Source organism: Bos taurus, chromosome 19 (assembly GCF_002263795.3).
Source record: "Bos taurus isolate L1 Dominette 01449 registration number 42190680 breed Hereford chromosome 19, ARS-UCD2.0, whole genome shotgun sequence".
Lineage (NCBI taxonomy): Eukaryota > Metazoa > Chordata > Mammalia > Artiodactyla > Bovidae > Bos > Bos taurus.
This window is the reverse complement of record NC_037346.1, coordinates 10,688,486-10,709,153: the sequence shown is the minus strand read 5'-3', so window position 1 is coordinate 10,709,153 and position 20,668 is coordinate 10,688,486. Positions and strand designations below refer to the sequence as shown.

At 38.5% G+C, this 20,668-nt stretch overlaps 1 protein-coding gene across 5 annotated transcripts in view; it reads right to left on the bottom strand.

Moving 5' to 3' along the window:
• VMP1 (vacuole membrane protein 1) overlaps positions 1-20,668 on the bottom strand; it is a 128,643-nt gene that overhangs the window by 93,652 nt on the left and 14,323 nt on the right. For 3 of the 5 annotated variants that reach the window (XR_009491511.1, XM_005219886.5, NM_001075368.2), the window contains exons 2-5: positions 18,447-18,548; positions 14,003-14,138; positions 12,772-12,862; positions 11,310-11,420 (exon numbers count right to left, since the gene is read on the bottom strand). Coding sequence is in view for 4 of the 5 variants with exons in the window: in XM_005219886.5 (XP_005219943.1) it covers positions 11,310-11,420; positions 12,772-12,862; positions 14,003-14,138; positions 18,447-18,522 (414 nt within the window). In the remaining variant the exon portion in view is untranslated. Of the gene's footprint in view, positions 1-11,309; positions 11,421-12,771; positions 12,863-14,002; positions 14,139-18,446; positions 18,549-20,092; positions 20,176-20,668 lie in introns of all 5 variants that reach the window. The other 2 variants (XM_059877873.1, XM_005219885.5) reach the window with 1 other exon arrangement.

Below are 20,668 nucleotides of genomic sequence, written 5' to 3'. Positions count from 1 at the left end.
AGCTGTGCCATGCTAAGTTGTTTCAGCTGTGTCTGACTCTTTGCAACCCTGTGGACCGTAGCCCGCCAGGCTCCACTGGGATTTTCCATAGGATTTTCCAGGCAAGATTACTGGAGTAGGTTTCTATGCCTTCCTCCAGGGGATCTTCCCGACCCAGGAATCGAACCCACAAGCTTACATCTCCTGCACAGGCAGATGTATTCTTTAATGTGAGTGCCACCTGGGAAGCCCCTCAACTAACCTAGAGGCCCAAACAACTTCCACATGAGCCTTGAGAAGGACTCTATTCATTTTCCCTTCAATCTCTTTCTCTCTGTTTAACAATCACTATTTCTGCATAAACAGTATCTAACTTTTCCTTTGTGGTTACATACCTGTTCTCAGCAAACCTCAAGATTTCTACTTCTTCCAAATCAATTTACAAAATTTGACAGGAGACCAAACAAGTCATTTTTCCTGGTTGATTTTCATTAATTTTAACATTTAAATTTAATCAAGCAACTAGTCTTACGTCTAATGTTTAGAGAAATGATGAGAATTTCTAGGACATCTGAATTAAGTTATAGCTTTCAATTGTAACTAAAAATTATAAATGAAATTGCTGAATGATGATAAACTTAAAAATCCAAGCCTATGCCCCAACGGTAATCCAAGCCCCTTATGCCCCAACCAGTAACGCTAAGAAGCTGAACAGTTCTATGAAGACCTACAAGACCTTTTAGAACTAACACCCAAAAAAGATGTCCTTTTCATTACAGGGGACTGGAATGCAAAAGTAGGAAGTCAAGAAACGCCTGGAGTAACAGGCAAATTTAGCCTTGGAATACGGAATGAAGCAGGGCAAAGGCTAATAAGAGTTTTGCCAAGAGAACGCACTGGTCATAGCAAACACCCTCTTCCAACAACACAAGAGAAGACTCTATACATGGACATCACCAGGTGGTCAACACCGATATCAGATTGATTATATTCTTTGCAGCCAAAGTTGGAGAAGCTCTATACAGTCAGCAAAAACAAGACCAGGAGCTGACTGTGGCTCAGATCATGAACTCCTTATTGCTAAATTCAGACTTAAATCGAAGAAAGTAGGGAAAACTATTAGACCATTCAGGTATGACCTAAATCAAATCCCTTATGATTATACAGTGGAAGTGAGAAATAGACTTAAGGGACTAGATCTGATAGACAGAGTGCCTAATCAACTATGGACAGAGGTTCGTGACACTGTACAGGAGACAGGGATCAAGACCATCCCCATGGAAAAGAAATGCAAAAAAGCAAAATGGTTGTCTGGGGAGGCCTTACAAATAGCTGCGAAAAGAAGAGAAGTGAAAAGCAAAGGAGAAAAGGAAAGATATAAGCTTCTGAGTGCAGAGTTCCAAAGAACAGCAAGAAGAGATAAGAAAGCCTTCCTCACTGATAAATGCAAAGAAATAGAGGAAAACAACAGAATGGGAAAGACTAGAGATCTCTTCAAGAAAATTAGAGACACCAAGGGAACATTTCATGCAAAGATGGGCTCGATACAGGACAGAAATGGTATGGACCTAACAGAAACAGAAGATACTAAGAAGAAGTGGCAAGAATATACAGAACTGTACAAAAAAGATCTTCATGACCCAGATAATCACGATGGTGTGATAGAGCCAGACATCCTGGAATGTGAAGTCAAGTGGGACTTAGAAAGCATCACTACGAACAAAGCTAGTGGAGGTGATGGAATTCCAGTGGAGCTATTTCACATCCTGAAAGATGATGCTGTGAAAGTGCTGCACTCAATATGCCAGCAAATTTGGAAAACTCAGCAGTGGCCACAGGACTGGAAAAGGTCAGTTTTCATTCCAATCCCAAAGAAAGGCAATGCCAAAGAATGCTCAAACCACTGCACAATTGCACTCATCTCACACTCTAATAAGTAATGCTCAAAATTCTCCAAGCCAGGCTTCAGCAATATGTGAACCGTGAAATTCCTGATGTTCAAGCTGGTTTTAGAAAAGGCAGAGGAACCAGAGACCAAATTGCCAACATCCGCTGGATCATGGAAAAAGCAAGAGAGTTCCAGAAAAACATCTATTTCTGCTTTACTGACTATGCCAAAGCCTTTGACTGTGTGGATCACAACAAACTGTGGAAAATTCTCAAAGAGATGGGAACACCAGACCACCTGACCTGCCTCTTGAGAAATCTGTATGCAGGTCAGGAAGCAACAGTTAGAACTGGACACGGAACAATAGACTGGTTCCAAATAGGAAAAGAAGTACGTCATGGCTGTATACTGTCACCCTGCTTATAACTTATATGCAGAATACCTCATGAGAAATGCTAGGCTGGAAGAAGCAGAAGCTGGAATCAAGATTGCCAGGAGAAATATCAATAACCTCAGATATGCAGATGACATCACCCTTATGGCAGAAAGTGAAGAGCAACTAAAGAGCCTCTTGATGAAAGTCAAAGAGGAGAGTGAAAAAGTTGGCTTAAAGCTCAACATTCACAAAACTTAAGATCATGGCATCTGGTGCCATCACTTCATGGCAAATAGATGGGGAAACGGTGGAAACAGTATCAGACTTTATTTTGGGGGGCTCCAAAATCACTGCAGATGGTGACTGCAGCCATGAAATTAAAAGACGCTTACTCCTTGGAAGGAAAGTTATGACCAACCAAGATAGCATATTGAAAAGCAGAGACATTACTTTGCCAACAAAGGTTCGTCTAGTCAAGGCTATGGTTTTTCCTGTGGTCATGTATGGATGTGAGAGTTGGGCTGTGAAGAAAGGTGAGCACCGAAGAACTGATGCTTTTGAACTGTGGTGTTGAAGAAGACTCTTGAGAGTCCCTTGGACTGCAAGGAGATCGAACCAGTCCATCCTAAAGGAGATCAGTCCTGGGTGTTCATTGGAAGGACTGATGCTGAAGCTGAAACTCCAATACTTTGGCCACCTAACGGGAAGAGTTGACTCACTGGAAAAGACCCTGATGCTGGGAGGGATTAGGGGAAGGAGGAGAAGGGGACGACAGAGGATGAGATGGCTAGATGGCATCACTGACTCGATGGACATGCGTTTGGGTAAACTCCGGGAGTTGATGATGAACAGGGAGGCCTGGCATGCTACGATTCATGAGGTCGCAAAGAGTCGGACAGGACTGAGTGACTAAACTGAACTGAAACTTAAAAATCAAGAAAACTTTTCCATTTTAAAGGCAGATATGTAGGTAAACAATATTTTGGGAAATAGGGTACATTTTTAGATCACCATTTAGTTAAACAGTGAGTTATAATTACCTAAATGATTACTTCCAAAAGAGGTAACTTCCATACCGGGAAGAACGTAATTGACAAATTTTGTCTATGTGGGAAAAATTTTCCTATTTCACTTTAAAATCATAATTTCCAGTAAAGAGAACCATGATCAAGAATGACTAAATTTTTTCTCTTTGTTAAACTCAGTTTCTTTTTCACTTATTTTACTATAAATTATTATCTTCTTTAAGTTTTACATGTGGACCGTTTTTAAAATCTATTGAATTTGTTACCATATTGTTTCTGTTTTATGTTTCCCTTTTTGGCTAAGAAGCATGTGGGATCTTAGGTCCCTAAGGACTGAACCCATACCCCCTGCACTGGGAGGACAGAGCCTTAACCACTAGACCGCCAGGGAAGTCCCTTGCTGTAAACTGTTGTCAAAAGAAGGATCATATTTCTGACCAAATTTCTCTCCTAATATAGTCAATTGTTTTCTTGACTAGAGAGTTATATGGGTATATGGAAAGGGTTGCCTATTTCATCAGAATAAAAATGTATGGCATGAGAACGTTAACATCACACCTCCTTAAGTGAGGATTATGTGAAGGCTAATAAATGAAAGATGTAATTAGGACTTTCCAGATACAATCACATTTCACAGATATAAAACAAAAGGAATGATGATCTATAAGGAAAAAACTATGTCAACCACTACCACCAAGAAAACATTAAAAATCTAATCACAGATTATTTTGAATAGCTTTTTAAATAATAAGAGATCAAATCCTTAAACTTTTATTTCATACTGCTTTGTCTCTAATTTCCTGGCCATTTTTCTCCATAACTGCCAAAGTTCACAAACGCATAGTCTGTACTTACTGATGACATTTTTTTACTACACATTTCCTACACTATTGTTTATTGACTACCTTGGCTCTTGGATCAATGCAAAGAAGTAGAGGAAAACAACAGAATGGGAAAGACTAGAGAGCTCTTCAAGAAAATCAGAGATACAAAAGGAACATTTCATGCAAAGATGGGCTCGATAAAGGACAGAAATGGTATGGACCTAACAGAAGCAGAAAATATTAAGAAGAGATGGCAGAATACACAGAAGAACTGTACAAAAAAGATCTTCACGACCTAGATAATCATGATGGTGTGATCACTGACCTAGAGCCAGACATCCTGGAATGTGAAGTCAAGTGGGCCTTAGAAAGCATCACTACGAACAAAGCTAGTGGAGGTGATGGAATTCCAGTTGAGCTATTTCAAATCCTCAAAAATGATGCTGTCAAAGTGCTGCACTCAATATGCCAGCAAATTTGGAAAACTCAGCAGTGGCCACAGGACTGGAAAAGGTTAATTTTCATTCCAATCCCAAAGAAAGGCAATGCCAAAGAATGCTCAAACTACCGCACAATTGTACTCATCTCACACGCTAGTAAAGTAACGCTCCAAATTCTCCAAGCCAGTCTTCAGCAATATGTGAACCGTGAACTTCCTGATGTTCAAGCTGGTTTTAGAAAAGGAAGAGGAACCAGAGATCAAATTGCCAACATCCGCTGGATCATTGAAAAAACAAGAAAGTTCCAGAAAAACATCTATTTCTGCTTTATTGACTATGCCAAAGCCTTTGACTGTGTGGTTCACAATAAACTGTGGAAAATCCTGAAAGAGATGGGAATACCAGACGACCCAACCTGCCTCTTAAGAAATTTGTATGTAGGTCAGGAAGCAACAGTTAGAACTGTATGTGGAACAACAGACTGGTTCCAAATAGGAAAAGGAGTCCGTCAAGGCTGTATATTGTCACCCTGCTTATTTAACTTCTATGCAGAGTACATTATGAGAAATGCTGGGCTGGAAGAAGCAGAAGCTGGAATCAAGACTGCCAGGAGAAATATCAATAACCTCAGATATGCAGATGACACCACCCTTATGGCAGAAAGTGAAGTGGAACTAAAAAGCCTCTTGATGAAAGTGAAAGTGGAGAGTGAAAAAGTTGGCTTAAAACTCAACATTCGGAAAATGAAGATAATGGCATCTGGTCCCATCACTTCATGGGAAATAGACGGGAAAACAGTGGAAACAGTGTCAGACTTTACTTTTTTGGGCTCCAAAATCACTGCAGATGGTGGTTGCAGCCATGAAATTAAAAGACGCTTACTCCTTGGAAGTAAAGTTATGAGCAACCTAGACAGCATATTGAAAAGCAGAGACATTACTTTGCCAACAAAGGTCCGTCTAGTCAAGGCTATGGTTTTTCCAGTGATCAGGTATGGATGTGAGAGTTGGACTGTGAAGAAGGCTGAGCACCGAAGAATTGATGCTTTTGAACTGTGGTGTTGGAGAAGACTCTTGAGAGTCCCTTGGACTGCAAGGAGATCCACCCAGTCCATTCTGAAGGAGAGCAGCCCTGGGATTTCTTTGGAAGGAATGATGCTAAAGCTGAAACTCCAATACTTTGGCCACCTCATGCGAAGAGTTGACTCATTGGAAAAGAGTCTGATGCTGGGAGGGATTGGCGGCAGGAGGAGAAGGGGACAACAGAGGATGAGATGGCTGGATGGCATCACTGACTCAATGGATGTGAGTCTGAGTGAACTCCGGGAGTTGGTGATGGACAGGGAGGCCTGGCGTGCTGCGATTCATGGGGTCGCAAGGAGTTGGACACGACTGAGCGACTGAACTGAACTAAAGTGGCTCTTGGAAGGACTACATGAAATAATTCAGGTAAAGAGCTGAGCACAGAGTCTAGCATGTGGTAAACATTCAATAAATGTTAGTCTATTGGTCAGGATAGGTTAAAATAGCAAATAGCCCCCAATCTCGGTAGCTTAAGACAACTACGTTTCTATCTCCCTTACTCTACATATCCATCAGAGGCAAGCAAGGTGAATCTGCTCCCCGTAGTCAGAGACTCGGGCTCCAGGTGAAACACAGCATGACAAACCTTGAAGCTTCCATCAGGAAGCAAGATCTACCAGTTATGCTCACATTTCTCTGAGGAAGGCAAATCACCTGGCTGGAGTTCAACAGGATGAGGATGCAACACCTCCTCACAAAAATGAATACCAAATACGGGTAAAAAACAACAGAATTGACTTCACTTAGTATTACTCTGACAATAATGACGGCAATGCTTGCCATTTTTGGTAGTAGTAGTAGAAACAGCTGTAGTTAACTTCTTGGGATCTGACTTTCATCCCAATCAGGTAATTAAAAATAAACAAAACCAGTGATATCTTTTATCTTCCTTTTGCTTGACTTCTCGGAAAAGTATTTTTTCCAAATACTTGTTTTTCTTCATTTTCCCTATTATACCTAAGGAATTCTGGAAGGAATTCTGTGTTTAAGAACTAACAAATTTAAGAACTAAAGATAATCTGGTCAAATGGAAATGGTATATTCTGGGTATCTCTTTATTTTTAACATTAATATATTGTTCTTCAAGACTTCTCATTCTGAATTTGTTTGCTATATTGACCTTTCGTCCATTTTTGATCACGACTATCTAAAAAAGTGTTCTTCTGACCAAATCCTCACTGATTCATGATTTAAAAAAAAAAAACAACAAAAACCCTCTCAAACACACACACAACTCACAACAAACTAGGAACAGAAGTAAGTTTCATCTACTTGATAAGGAACACCTACAAAAACCTGTAGCTAACATGATATGTAGCTTCATGGTGAGAAACTAGAGGCTTCCTCACCAAGGTTGGGAACAAGGGTATTTCCCTGTCACCACTCCGATTCAACATCAGACGGAGCTAATGCAATAAAAGACAAGGGGCGAAAATGAAAGGGTACACAGATTGAGAACGAAAAAACAAAACTATTTGCAGATGACATGATTATCTTACACAGAAAATCCTAAAGAATCAACAACAAAGTCCTGAAACTATTTACGTTGCAGAATACAAGGTTAATATTCAAAAGTTGATTACTTTCCTATGTATCATCAATTAATATACATGATCTACAGATCATGTCCCTAGGTATTTACCCAAATGAGCTGAATTCTTATATATATATATATCCAAAACCCTGCACATGAGTATTTATAGCAGCTTTATTCATAATTGCTATAACCTAGAAATAACCATGATGATCTTCAATACATGAATGGATAAACCAATTGTGGTGGTACATCCAGGAAATGGAATATTATTTGGGAATTTAAAAAATGAGATATTGGCACTTCCCGGTGATCCAGGGGACTTTGTGCTTCCAATGCAGTGGGTGTGGGTTTGATCCTCGGTTGGGGAATTAAGATCCCACATGAAGTGGGGCACGGCCCCCCCCAAAATAAAGAACTGAGGTATCAAGCCATGAAGACAATGGAGGAACTTTACATCCATACTGCTAAGTGAAAGCAGAAAAAAACTCATACTGTATAATCCCAACTATATGAACAAAATCAGAACCTACAGAGAGAGTAAAAGATTAGTGTTTTCTTAGGGTCTGTGAGTAGGGAGAATGAGAAGGGTAAGAATAAACAGGTATAGCACAGGGTATTTTTAGGAGAGTGAAACTATTCTGTGATCCTCTAATGAAGAATGTATAACATTAAGCTCTTGCCAAAACCTATAAAACTATACAAAACACAGAATGAACTCTAATATAAAGAATTTGCTTTAGTTAGTAATGCATCAATATTGGTTCCTCAACTGTACAAAAACGGTCTTAATGACCAAGATTAACCATGATGGAGGGTCACTCCAGATATCCTGGAGTGTGAAGTGAAGTGGAACTTAGGAAGCTTTACTATGAACAAAGCTAGTGGAAATGATGGAATTCCAGCTGAGCTATTCAAAATCCTAAAAGATAATGTTGTTGAAGTGTTGCACTCAATACGCCAGCAAATTTGGAAAACTCAGCAGTGGCCACAGGACTGGAAAAGGTCAGTTTTCATTCCAATCCCAAAGAAAGGCAATGCCAAAGAATGTTCAAACTACCACATAACTGCTCATTTCACATGCTAGCAAGGTAATGCTCAAAATTTTTCAAGCTAGGCTTCAACAGTACATGAACCAAGAACTTCCAGATGTAGAAGCTATATTTAGGAAAGGCAGAGAGGCCAGGGATCCAATTGCCAACATCTGCTGGATCATATAAAAAGCAAAGGAATTCCAGAATAACATCTACTTCTGCTTCATTGATTACACTAAAGCCTTTGATTGTGTGGATCACAGCCAAAGCCTTAACTGTGTGGATCATAACAAACTGTGGAAAATTCTTAGAGATGGGAATACCAGCCAACCGTACCTGCTTCCTGAGAAACCTGTATGCAGGTCAAGAAGTAACAGAACTGTACACAGAACAATGGACTGGTTCAGAACTGGGACAAGGCTGTATATTGTCACCCTACTTAATTTTACTTCTATGCAGAGTACATCATGAGAAACTCCAGGCTGGATGAAGCACAAGCTGGAATCAAGATTGCTGGGAGAAATATCAACGTCATATATGCAGACAACCCCACCCTAATAGCATAAAGCGTAGAAGAACTAAAGAGGCCTTGGTGAAAGTGAAAGAGGAGACTGAAGACTCTGGCTTAAAACTCAGCTTTCAAAAAATGAAGATCATGGCATCCAGTCCCATCACTTCATGGCAAACAGACGGGGAAACAATGGAAACAGTGACAGACTTTTTTTACTTGGGCTCCAAAATCACTGTGGACAGTGACTGCAGCCATGAAATTAAAAGACACTTGCTCCTTGTAAGAAAAGCTATGACAAACCTAGACAGCGTATTAAAAAGCAGAGACATCACTTTGCCAACAAAGCTCCGTATAGTCAAAGCTATGGTTTTTCCAGTAGTCATGGATGGATGTGAGTTGGACCATAAAGAAGGCTGAGCACTGAAGAACTGATGCTTTTGGACTATGGTGTTGGACCAAGACTCTTGAGAGTCCCTTGGACTGCAAAGAGATCCAACCACTCAATCCTAAGGGAAATAAACCCTGATTATTCACTGGAACAACTAATACTTAAGCTGAAGTTTCAATACTTCAGCCACATGATGTGAAGAGCTTTCTCATGGGAAAAGACCCTGATGCTGTGAAAGACTGAGGGCAGGAGGAGAAGGGGGTGACAGAGGATGGAGATAGTTGGATGGCATCACTAACTTAATGGACATGAGTCTGAGCAAACTCTGGGAGATAATGAAGAAAGGGAAGCCTGGTGTGCAATCAAATTAATCTAATGCTGAAAAACATGGTCTGATCCATCTGGATGCCAGTTTATCACCAGCAATGATAACGCCACAATGTTTTATATGGTTTTTATGTATAGTGCAACAGTTTCAGATGTTCCTTGACTTTATCTCCACATTTGCTTAACTAGTAATGAGAGAGTGATACTTTCCTTTAAATAGTTTTTGAAGAATTCCTTCTAAACTTGTGAAAAATCTAACCACATTCCCTTAACCCTGCACTCTGATCAAGGGCAGAAATAACTACTTAGTTTACGAAACAAAGATTTGACTTTTCACTGAAATACATTTTGTAATAAATGCTTACTTGTATGTTTTAAATCCTTTACTGGTTACATGAATCAATGGAACTAAAATAATAATGTTTTCACAACAACACAGTTTATAAATGACATTTTATACAAGTTTCTCAAGGATATAAAAAGAAACAGAAAATGTGAAACTTCTAAGTTTCAAATTTTTCTTATTCTTATTATAGGATTTATAAGGTTCATTAGAATCCCTTTAAAGATTCAGTAGAATCTGCTAGCTGGGTTGCTTTTTAAATACTTCCAAATTAATCAAATGCTACTAATGAGTTCCTTAATCTGATCTTACCAAGGAATCTAAGAGGACAGGTCTAGGAAAGAACAGAAAGGGAACTGGTATTTTCTTCTTTCCTCCTCTGCCACAACCTCTAGTATAGCATTATATTTCTAGAATAATTAAAGAAACACTGATAGGATCACTTATCTAGGATTTATGTTTCTATCTGGGTTAAAATCAACGAGCAGTCATGAACAGAATTCTAAAATTCCATGTTTTAAAATTCCCATAAACTCACAGAACTTATGTATTATAGATTAATCCTTATTCTTCAGATCATTGGTTAAGCAGCCTTCTGAATACTCATTTCCTAATATTTATCATACCTGCTTCAGAAATGAATTCATTGAAGCATAGAGATTGGAAGTGTTTGCACTGCTGAACTCTATTCAGCCATCAGTACTGCTATGACAAATTTTCACCTGTTTTCTCCATCAAGAGCAAGCTGTTTTCAAATATGAAATTGTTTTCAATATATTATTCAGAGACAGGAAGAGAGTGAAACAAGAGAGACATCCAGGGTACAAATTTAATGAGGTCTTCACTCATGAGCCCCACCCACATTTCTATGACCCTAAAAGTATATAAATTCTGTGCCCTCGATGTCACGCTTGTCACCCCCCAGTCCTAGCTCTGTCATTATTTCATTACATTTGCCAGTGTCCAAAGCAAAAACCTCTCTTTCATTTCTCTAATTTAAACTAAGTAAAAAAATATGTATTTTTTAGGAAGGGTACATTTTATATTTTGATTTAAAAGAGTTTAAGAAAGCATCAGTTCTGCACACATCACACTTCATGAGCCGCAGTCAGTAAGAATACCAGAGTAACCATCCTGTTGTGCACACGGTTATCTGAGGATGTGAGGGAGACCCCATTTCTCACTGGCTATTAACAGAGAAAGTTACTGTCCAAGTCAATTCCAACCTGTGCGCGGAATTTCGTACAACTGAATAACTTCAACTATTACAATGTAACTGCATAAGCAAGAGAACCACTGTTCCGAAATCTCAACAGAAAAAACGTTTCCTGGCTGAATTAATATAAGTAAACAATCTCATTTGCCTAAGGCTTTTCCCCTCCCTTCTCTTTTTAAATTCTCAATTCAAAAGGAAAACCAAAACAGAGTACTGGAGGATTAGAATACATATAAAACACAAAGATAGTCAAATAAAAACATTAGAACTTTAACTTTTGAAGTATAAGGACAAATTAAAACATAATCTCTTTCAACCTTGATTATTAGAAGTTAATCTTACCAGATAAAGCAGAAAGGTGTGCAGCCCTGTTCCAAGCCCAACAGAAGACAAAATTCCTAAGCCTATCCAGTAGGCATACAAAAGAAACTGTTTCTCTATACGTTGCACATACTGAAAAACAAAAGAGATAAGGTGATAAAAAACAAAATCAGAATTCTTAAGCAGAAATGTATTTATCAACTACAATTAAAAAAAAAGAAAAACACTAAGTTTCTAATAGAAAGTATTAAGATTCAAGGCTCCTTAAAGAGACCTAATTCCTCTAACATGTGGTAGCAGAGATGACCAAAAAAAAAAAAAAATCATGTGACTGGAATAAAGCTCATTACTAATGTTTTAAAACTCCTACTATTATAATGACATTTGTAGGAAATATGCAAATTACTGATAACTATGAGAATAAAAATTTTTAAGACACTTAAAAGTTTCACAAATTTTGTTTAAAAAAGCATGATAATATATATACAGTTGTAAGAGATGGGTGGTTATTTATATAATATTTGGAACTAGAACATATTCTTGTGAATTCTAGTAAAAAATGTACATAAAATTATTTTTATATATTTAAGACCAAGATGCTTAATAAGCAAAAGCAAACTGCAGCCCACTGGGATACGGACTTGGAAGATTTCCAGAGTTTAGATGCTCGTACTGGACAGTAAATCCATCAAGCCGGTTCCCCTGGGAACTCTTAATAGCACACACAGATTTCTTTAAAATATATTTAAAACCTGCATTTATATGTATAAAAACTTCTCTGATTAGAAGCAAACTGCTTCACCCCCCTCCTTTTAATGCCATTTATTGTTTCCTAATTTTACAAGCAATATATGTTTATTACAGACAAGTTGAAATATATAAAGTAAAAAACAACTATCGTTCATAATCTCCACCCTACCAAAGATAATCACCATTGGCATTTTGATGAATATAGAGGTAAACTGCTCTAACATGTGAAATGGTACCCTTTTAGAACTATTTCCTATCAGAATACATGAACATTTTGCTATTTTAACAAAAGTTATTAACAAAATGTCCTATTTTCCCTTCATTTATGCTGTACTTATAAACAACAGGCAAGCGAACTTCCCCCCACTTTATACATATAAAACCAAACTTTCAATCTAGGATGAGTATATGAGCTTTGATAGGTCACAGTATAGAAAATATGAAGACTCTGGTAGTGATTAAGGAATTCATGCTGCTTTGACTAAACACTGCTTGGAAAGTTACATTTAAATCCTTAAAGGTAAAAAGGAATGATATATACCAAATACTGAGCAGCCATGAACTACCGTAAGAATATTTTTAATATTTGACCTTAAAAATAAGACATTAAGATATCACTTGTAAAATAAGTTTTTTTTAAAAATCAACGAAACCCACAACAAATCCCAAAACAGTTCCATTCTGAAACTGCCTGGGATTCGGGAAGGAACAAGAACAGCACTGAACCTCATACCTGTTGATGTGCTCCTTCAACATAATACGTAGCTGTAAGCACAGCAAGCAGCAGTAAAAAAGACACCACAATGCTTTGACGATGCCATAATCTTAAAAACAAAACAAAAAAAAATGAGATACATCACAGTCTCGTTTTTAGGATTCATCACTCTCAAGACATTTCTCACTTAAACAATGAAGTTTTTTAGCTCAGGTTTAGAAGTGGTTCTTGGTGGACTGGGCTCTTTTGCTCTTAAAGACTATAGTCTCTTGATGTACAGAAGAGAATAAACAAGATACATGGGTACAGAATCTAATTTCTCACTAGAAACCCCACTGCCGCCCTCCCTATACCCCCAAATTGCTTGTATATACTCCAGCCTCTAATTGTGACAGGACTAAGAGGATATATGTATACTTCTGGCTGATTCATGCTGCTGTATGGCAGAAACCAACACAACACTGTAAAGCTATTATCCTCCAACTAGAAATGAATTTGAACAAGTATATACTGCATAGGGCTTTAGCCTTTAGTCAGAGGACTTGGATCAGAGTCTCTAAAGTACTGCACTTGGAGTAAGACACTCAACCAATCTGATTCTGTTCCTTGTTTTTAAAATCATAATGATCGTATATTTATTTTACCTTCTTCGCAGAATTGCTAGAAGAATCAAATGAACTAAAAAGTGTTACAAAATACTTTATAAACCGCAAGTACAATAAAAATGTAAGATATTATTACAGATATCTTGGAAAGGTAAACCATAAAATGATTAAGGCAATTAAAAGTTCAACTTGCTCTTTATGATATCAGAAACAGGGCTTACAAGTACTAAAGTCAAAGACAGAACACAATTTCCATGGCAGAGTCCTTTTCATTGGCTCAAACTATCAGTAGTGCCACGTATCCTGAACCTTGACCTGCTAAAGAATCAGTGTATCGTACACAGGCCTGATTTCTCCTGAAGGTAAAGCCAGAAGAAAAAACTTTCGTTTTTAGGGTTCTCCTTTGCCTAAAGGATTCAATAGGAGACAATGGTCAACTGTAATAATCCAGTGAACAAATAGCAGTGTTTCCCTAATCTATTTTTCTTCAAACTACATATAAAAAGGAAAATATATTTGTTCCTATAACATTCTAAATTTAATTAATCCATTTTGATAGAGCAGGTCGCAGGAATAGGAGATTGCTGAAGACTTCTAGAATTAGTAAAAACAGTTTATATAAAAGTTAATGGAAGACTCTTTACTTTGAGGTCCATTCCTTCAAGATTACTAGGGTTTCCAGAGAAAAATACTGCAAGGTAATGAGTGGCTGTCTCCACAGGACAATATTCTGTCTTTCTTCTCGATCCCTCCTCTTCTTTTCATTCACTGAAGAGGGGTCTGAAAAAATTAGTGCAGAAGTTAAAACAGGATGCTACTTTTCCCAGTCACTCTCAAAACTCACCTATCTTCCCATCCCATGTTTGAAGGACTGCATAGAAACCTCAAAAGCAAACAACCAGATTCACACTGTGCCAAGTCTAGGCTATGTCCTGCTGTTCTACTCTTATCATTCTTTTTGGAATTATTTTAGAGTCAGGACACAAGTTTCTCTTATACATTACTGAAAGTCAAAGTGAAGTCCCTCAGTCATGTCTGACTCTTTGCGACCCTATGGACTGTAGCCTACCAGGCTCCTCCGTCCATAGAATTTTCTAGGCAAGAGTACTGGAGTGGGTTGTCATTTCCTTCTCCAGGGGATTTTCCTAACCCAGGGATCGAACCCAGGTCTCCAGCATAGCAGGCAGACACTTTACCATCTGAGCCACCTCGGAAGCCCATACATTACTGGAATACTAAATTAGTCCACTTTCTGTGAAGGGCAATTTAGCATCATATCATAGAACAAAGTGATTTAGAGCTCAAAATGTGAAGGCCAACTAGTAGTAGTAGTGTTAGTCACTTAGTCATTTCCGACTCTCTGCAATCCCATGGACTATAGCCTGCTAAGCTCTTATGTCCATGGAATGCTCCAGGCAAGAATACTGGAGTGGGTTGTTATTGCCTTCTCCAGGGGATCTTCCCAACTCAGGGACTAAACCCGGGTCTCCTGCATTGCAGGCAGATTCTTTACCATCTGAGATATCAGGGAAGACCAGCAGGTTCTGCTCTAAAAAAACCTTGTGAAGGGACATCAAACCCTGGCTCTGCCACCTACTGGTCAAAGCCAGTTAACCTTTCTGTGCCTCAGTTTTCTCTTCGCTAAAATAAAAACAGTAGTTACTTTTTAGGGTCTTGTTAAAGATTAAATGAGTTAATACATGTATATACATGTACAATTAAGGTTACTTATTATTGTAAATAATAATAAATCTCTTGGCATCATCTCTTGAAATTATAAATGCATATACTCTCCAGTTGAGCTATTTCAAATCCTGAAAGATGCTGCTGTGAAAGTGCTGCACTCAATATGCCAGCAAATTTGGAAAACTCAGCAGTGGCCACAGGACTGGAAAAGGTCAGTTTTCATTCCAATCCCTAAGAAAAGCAATGTCAAAGCATGCTCAAACTACTGCACAATTGCACTCATCTCACATGCTAGCAAAGTAATGCTCAAAATTCTCCAAGTGAGGCTTCAACAATACATGAATCGTAAACTTCCAGATGTTCAAGCTGGTTTTAGAAAAGGCAGAGGAACCAGAGATCAAATTGCCAACATCCGCTGGATCATTGAAAAAGCAAGAAAGTTTCAGAAAAACATCTATTTCTGCTTTATTGACTATGCCAAAGCCTTTGACTGTGTGGATCACAACAAACTGTGGAAAATTCTCAAAGAGATGGGAACACCAGACCACCTGACCTGCCTCTTGAGAAATCTGTATGCAGGTCAGGAAGCAACAGTTAGAACTAGACATGGAACAACAGACTGGTTCCAAATAGGAAAAGGAGTACGTCAAGGCTGTATATTGTCACCCTGCTTATTTAACTTATATGCAGAACACATCATGTAAAATGCCAGGGTGGATGAAGCACAAGCTGGAATCAAGATTGCCGGGAGAAGTATCAATAACCTCAGATATGCAGATGACACCACCCTTATGGCAGAAAGCAAAGAAGTAAAGAGCCTCTTGATGAAAGTGAAAAAGGAGAGTGAAAAAGTTGGCTTAAAGCTCAACATTCAGAAAACTAAGATCATGGCATCTGGTCCCATGACTTCAAGGCAAATAGATGGGGAAACAGTAGAAACAGTGGCAGACTTTATTTTGGGGGCCTCCAAAATCACTGCAGATGGTGACCGCAGCCATAAAATTAAAAGACGGCTGCTCCTTAGAAGCAAAGTTATGAGCAACCTAGACAGCATATTAAAAAGCAAAGTTATGACCAACTTTGACATTACTTCGCCAACAATGGTCTGTCAAGTCAAGGCTATGGTTTTTCCAGAAGTCACGTATGGATGTGAGAGTTGGACTATATATAAAGAAAGCTGAGCACTGAAGAATTGATGCTTTTGAACTACGGTTTTGGAGAAGAATCTTGAGAGTCCCTTGGACTGCAAGGAGATCCAACCAGTCCATCCCAAAGGAGATCAGTCCTGAATCTTCACTGGAAGGACTGATGTTGAAGCTGAAACTCCAATACTTCAGCCACCTGATGCAAAGAGGTGACTCACTGGAAAAGGCCCTGATGCTGGGAAAGATTGAAGGCGGGAGGAGAAGGGGACAACAGAGGATGAGATGGTTGGATGGTATCACTGACTCAATCAATGGAGATGAGTTTGGGTAAACTCCAGGAGTTGGTGATGGACAGGGAGGCCTGGCGTGCTGCAGTCCATGGGGTCGCAAGGAGTCGGACTTGACTGAGCAACTGAACTGAACTGAACTGTCACTGAATAATTCTACTTAGGAGAATGATTAGGTGTAAGGAGAAATGACTTTTGTACAAGTTTATTCAGTGCGGTGTTATTTGCTTTAATAAGATGGAGGAGTGATTAAAATATGTTATACCTGAACAACAGAACACTAAGCAGCCGCAATCAAGAATAAGTTCTTGGGACTTTCCTGGTGGTTCAGTGGATAAGAATCCACCTGCCAAAGCAGAGGACTCTGGTTCAAGCCATGGTCTGGGAAGATCCCACATGCTGTGGAGCAATGAAGCACGTGGGCCACAACTATTGAGCCTGTGCCCCGCAACAAGAAACCACAGCAATGAGGAGCCTGTGCAGTGCCATGAAGAGTAAGCCCGCACGCAGCAACGAAGTCTAGTGCAGCCCAAAATACACAAAGAAAAAAGAATAAGTTCTTCATGTACAATCTCTAGAAAATAGCAAGTTAAAAATCTCAAACAAATGCACACCATGGTACAGAACAGTAAGTGTGCCATTCTCACATTAATTTTAAATTCCAAAGGTGTAGGCAATAGAAGAAGAATATACAAATGCATGTGCTTGCTGAAAGGAGTGAAAAAATGACATGTGAAAGCTCCGAATGGGACGAGACTGTAATACAGGCAATGCCTATCTCTGAATCCTGAGACTCATGGTGAAATGATACAAAATTTATTGACAACCAAAGTAACCCAAGAGTCAGTTAAGTGCTGCAAACACATTCTGCAAAGCAATGTAGTGATCAAAATGAACAGATGGGGACTACTACTTCAGAAAGCTTTCAGTCCTTCCAGTAGAAGAAGATTTCTATGACAGAATTATAACCCTGCTGAAGTACTGATATTATTTGCAATGTGTTTGAGATGTCAAATGATCAAGTTAAAAAGCAAATCATTACAATTAACAGAAAAGGAAAACCTTTCACTTTCTTTTAAATACATAAAGGAAAGTTCTTACTTATGTTGTCTATATAAATGGTAACTGTAATTTTTAGGGTAAATGTATAAATAAGAGTCAAATATACTGAAATTTCAGAGAAGGCAATGGCACCCTACTCTTGCCTGGAGAATCCCATGGACGGAGGAGCCTGGTAGGCTGCAGCCCATGGAGTCGCTAAGAGTCAGGCACGGCAGAGTGACTTCACTTTCACTTTTCCCTTTCATGCATTGGAGAAGGAAATGGCAACCCACTCCAGTGTTCTTGCCTGGAGAATCCCAGGGAGGGGGAGCCTGGTGGGCTGCCGTCTATGGGGTAGCACAGAATTGGACACGACTGAAGCGACTTAGCAGCAGCAGCAGCATATTGAAATTTACCACAAATTCCTAATTCAATTAAAATAAAAATTTATTTGTCTCAAACTAAAATTTAAAAAGATATACACAATAATCACATTCTGACTTTTTGGATAATTACAAAAATTACAATTAGCATAATAAATAAATTTATAATGTATTTCTAAGGTTACAAAACAGCATGATAGAACTGAATGGCCAACAAAGTCCAATAAATATTTACCACACCATAAGATTAAAAAGCAAGAATTTTGTGTCTAGAACACTGCTGCTGTGACTATGGCCAAGCTGCTTCTGCTATCACTGTGAAAAATCACCTTATAGGCCCTTATACATCCATAATTTAATTTACTATGAAGATGAAACAAAAGATAATCTTTTACAAGATTTATAAGAATTTGATGTATTTTCTATTACTATATATTATTTTATTAACAAAAGATAATATATATTAGATATATTTGAATTTTATTCCAATGAAAAGGATATCATTTAAACCCACAGATCTTCTCCCTCCAAACCACCATCCTTTACCTGTGAAGTTTCCATTATATTGTTCCTTGTTCATTGCTACACGTCTCTGGTCACAATTTTGTCCATTCTCTGCCATTTCATAGATCAATAACTCTTGAGGAGCTAATAAAACAAAATAAAATCCAGTGCTATGTTACATATTCCTGCCTTGCATCTGTGGCTGAATGAAACAATACAGAAACCACATGGTAGGAATCCCCACCTGCTATCTCAACGTGTTGACACCTTAATTTTCTCTAAGAGAAGTATTAAACATATAAAAGCCATGTTGTTGCAATCCTTTTCCAAACAGCTATCCCAGTGCTTTTCCAGATTAAAATTTGGAGGCAATGTGTCCACAGAAGGTTATAAAATGCTAGTACCTTCAAACAGATAAAAGGTCTAAAGTCTTTCTGATTCATTAATACCATACATACTATCTGCTCAAATTTTACCAATCTTTCAGTCCTTTGGAATTACTTTAAAAAAAAAAAAAAGATTACATTATCAAACATGTTAAAAATGTTGACAACAGATCCAAGATTCATTATATTTAGCAAGCAATTCTACTGAAAGAAAAAAAATGTACAGGCATAGAAGGTGAAAATTTTAAACGTTTAAGATGAGTTAAATGTACTCTTTAAGGACTTGCCTGGTGGTGCAGGGGTTAAGAGCCCACCTTCCCATGCAGGGGACATGGTTCCGGCCCCTGGTCAGGGACTAAGGCCCCACACGCCCTGCCTAACTACTGAGCCTGTGTGCCTCAACTGAGACCTGAGGCAGCCAAGAATGGGTGAGTATTTAAATGGACTTGTCATATTATACTTTATATTACAAGTATAGATGTAAATCTTTTACTTAAACTCTCTAAATTACAACATATAAACGGTGCTGATGTAATTATTCCATACAAAAACATAAGATTACCTGTGCCTGTATCACTCTTTCAGGTGCCAGTAAAGCACATCTTGCTACTTAAAATGTGTATCACTTCATCAGTGCTGAGTCCTCTGCACGTGCCGTGAGTCCTGCTAGATTTAGACTCAGCTGATGAGAATATGACGTGGTCATGGGTTCAATCTTCCTACACTTTGTTAGTTAGAACTATTTTATCCCTTGGCTAAAATTCCAACCATACTTTAGGCTTCATAAAGGAAAACAAATGTAAGATTATAAAAGCTGAAGAAAAAGCCTACATTGATTACTCCAACAGAAGGTTTCTTCTTTTAGACACAATCCATTTCTGGACACCTTTTTTTGTTGCCTTCATTTTTCAATAAACAAATTAACATATCAGGAAATAAAGCACAGGTTTCCCTCAGCACAGATGGAGAGCCTGGAGCAGAGGACTGTGAGTCTAAAATCCGGATTTGCACACCAGATTTGCTACTAACTAGTTGCGTGATTTTAAGTCTCATTTTTTCTAGATCTTGATTCTTTGGATCTACAAAAGGAGAACAAAAATTCTCATGTCCACAGAATTGATGACAATGAAGGAGTGTGTTTGGGCATGCTAGTGTGCATATAACCATAAATGGCAATACACCAAAAGGGCAGGTATATGAAGCGGTAAACCTAGCAACTGTCTGTATGAGAGAAAGTACTTCATAGCACAAGCCTCATGGCTACCACATAAGTTACATCAGTGTCTTTCATCCAACACTCACTATAAAAGTTCTGGGGTCAGCAATGGCCACTGAAGACACAAACGTGAATACCAGAAGATCCTTATCCTCCAGCAGGTCATAGTCTAGCAGGGAAACCAGATGAACACAAGACTTCAATTATAACATAAAACAATGAAATAGATATACAGTAAATAACTTAGCAGAAAGAAAACAGGTTTTGGAATCTAACAGAACTGGATTCAAATCCAAACTTCCCAGTATCTATTTTAAGCTTTGGCAAGTTTTTACATCTCTCTATATATCAGTTTCTTCAAAAGGTACTCTGAGGATTAAATAAAATAATATACATAAAATACTAATATTGGCTCATCTTTTATAGGCACTCAATATATACCAGTTACAATGATGATAATGTTAGGTAGAACAAAGGTCGGAAAACCGGAGTGAGGACCTCAGGTAAAACAACCAGCACTCCAAGGCTAGCCCAATTTACACAGGGCAGGCCCAGGAGGAGGAGAAAAAAGCATATAAAAAGAGGACCCCAAAATGGGCTGGGGCCTCTCTTCATGTCTTTTGGGTTGGCATGCCCTCACGCCTCAAGGATATATTTTCCTT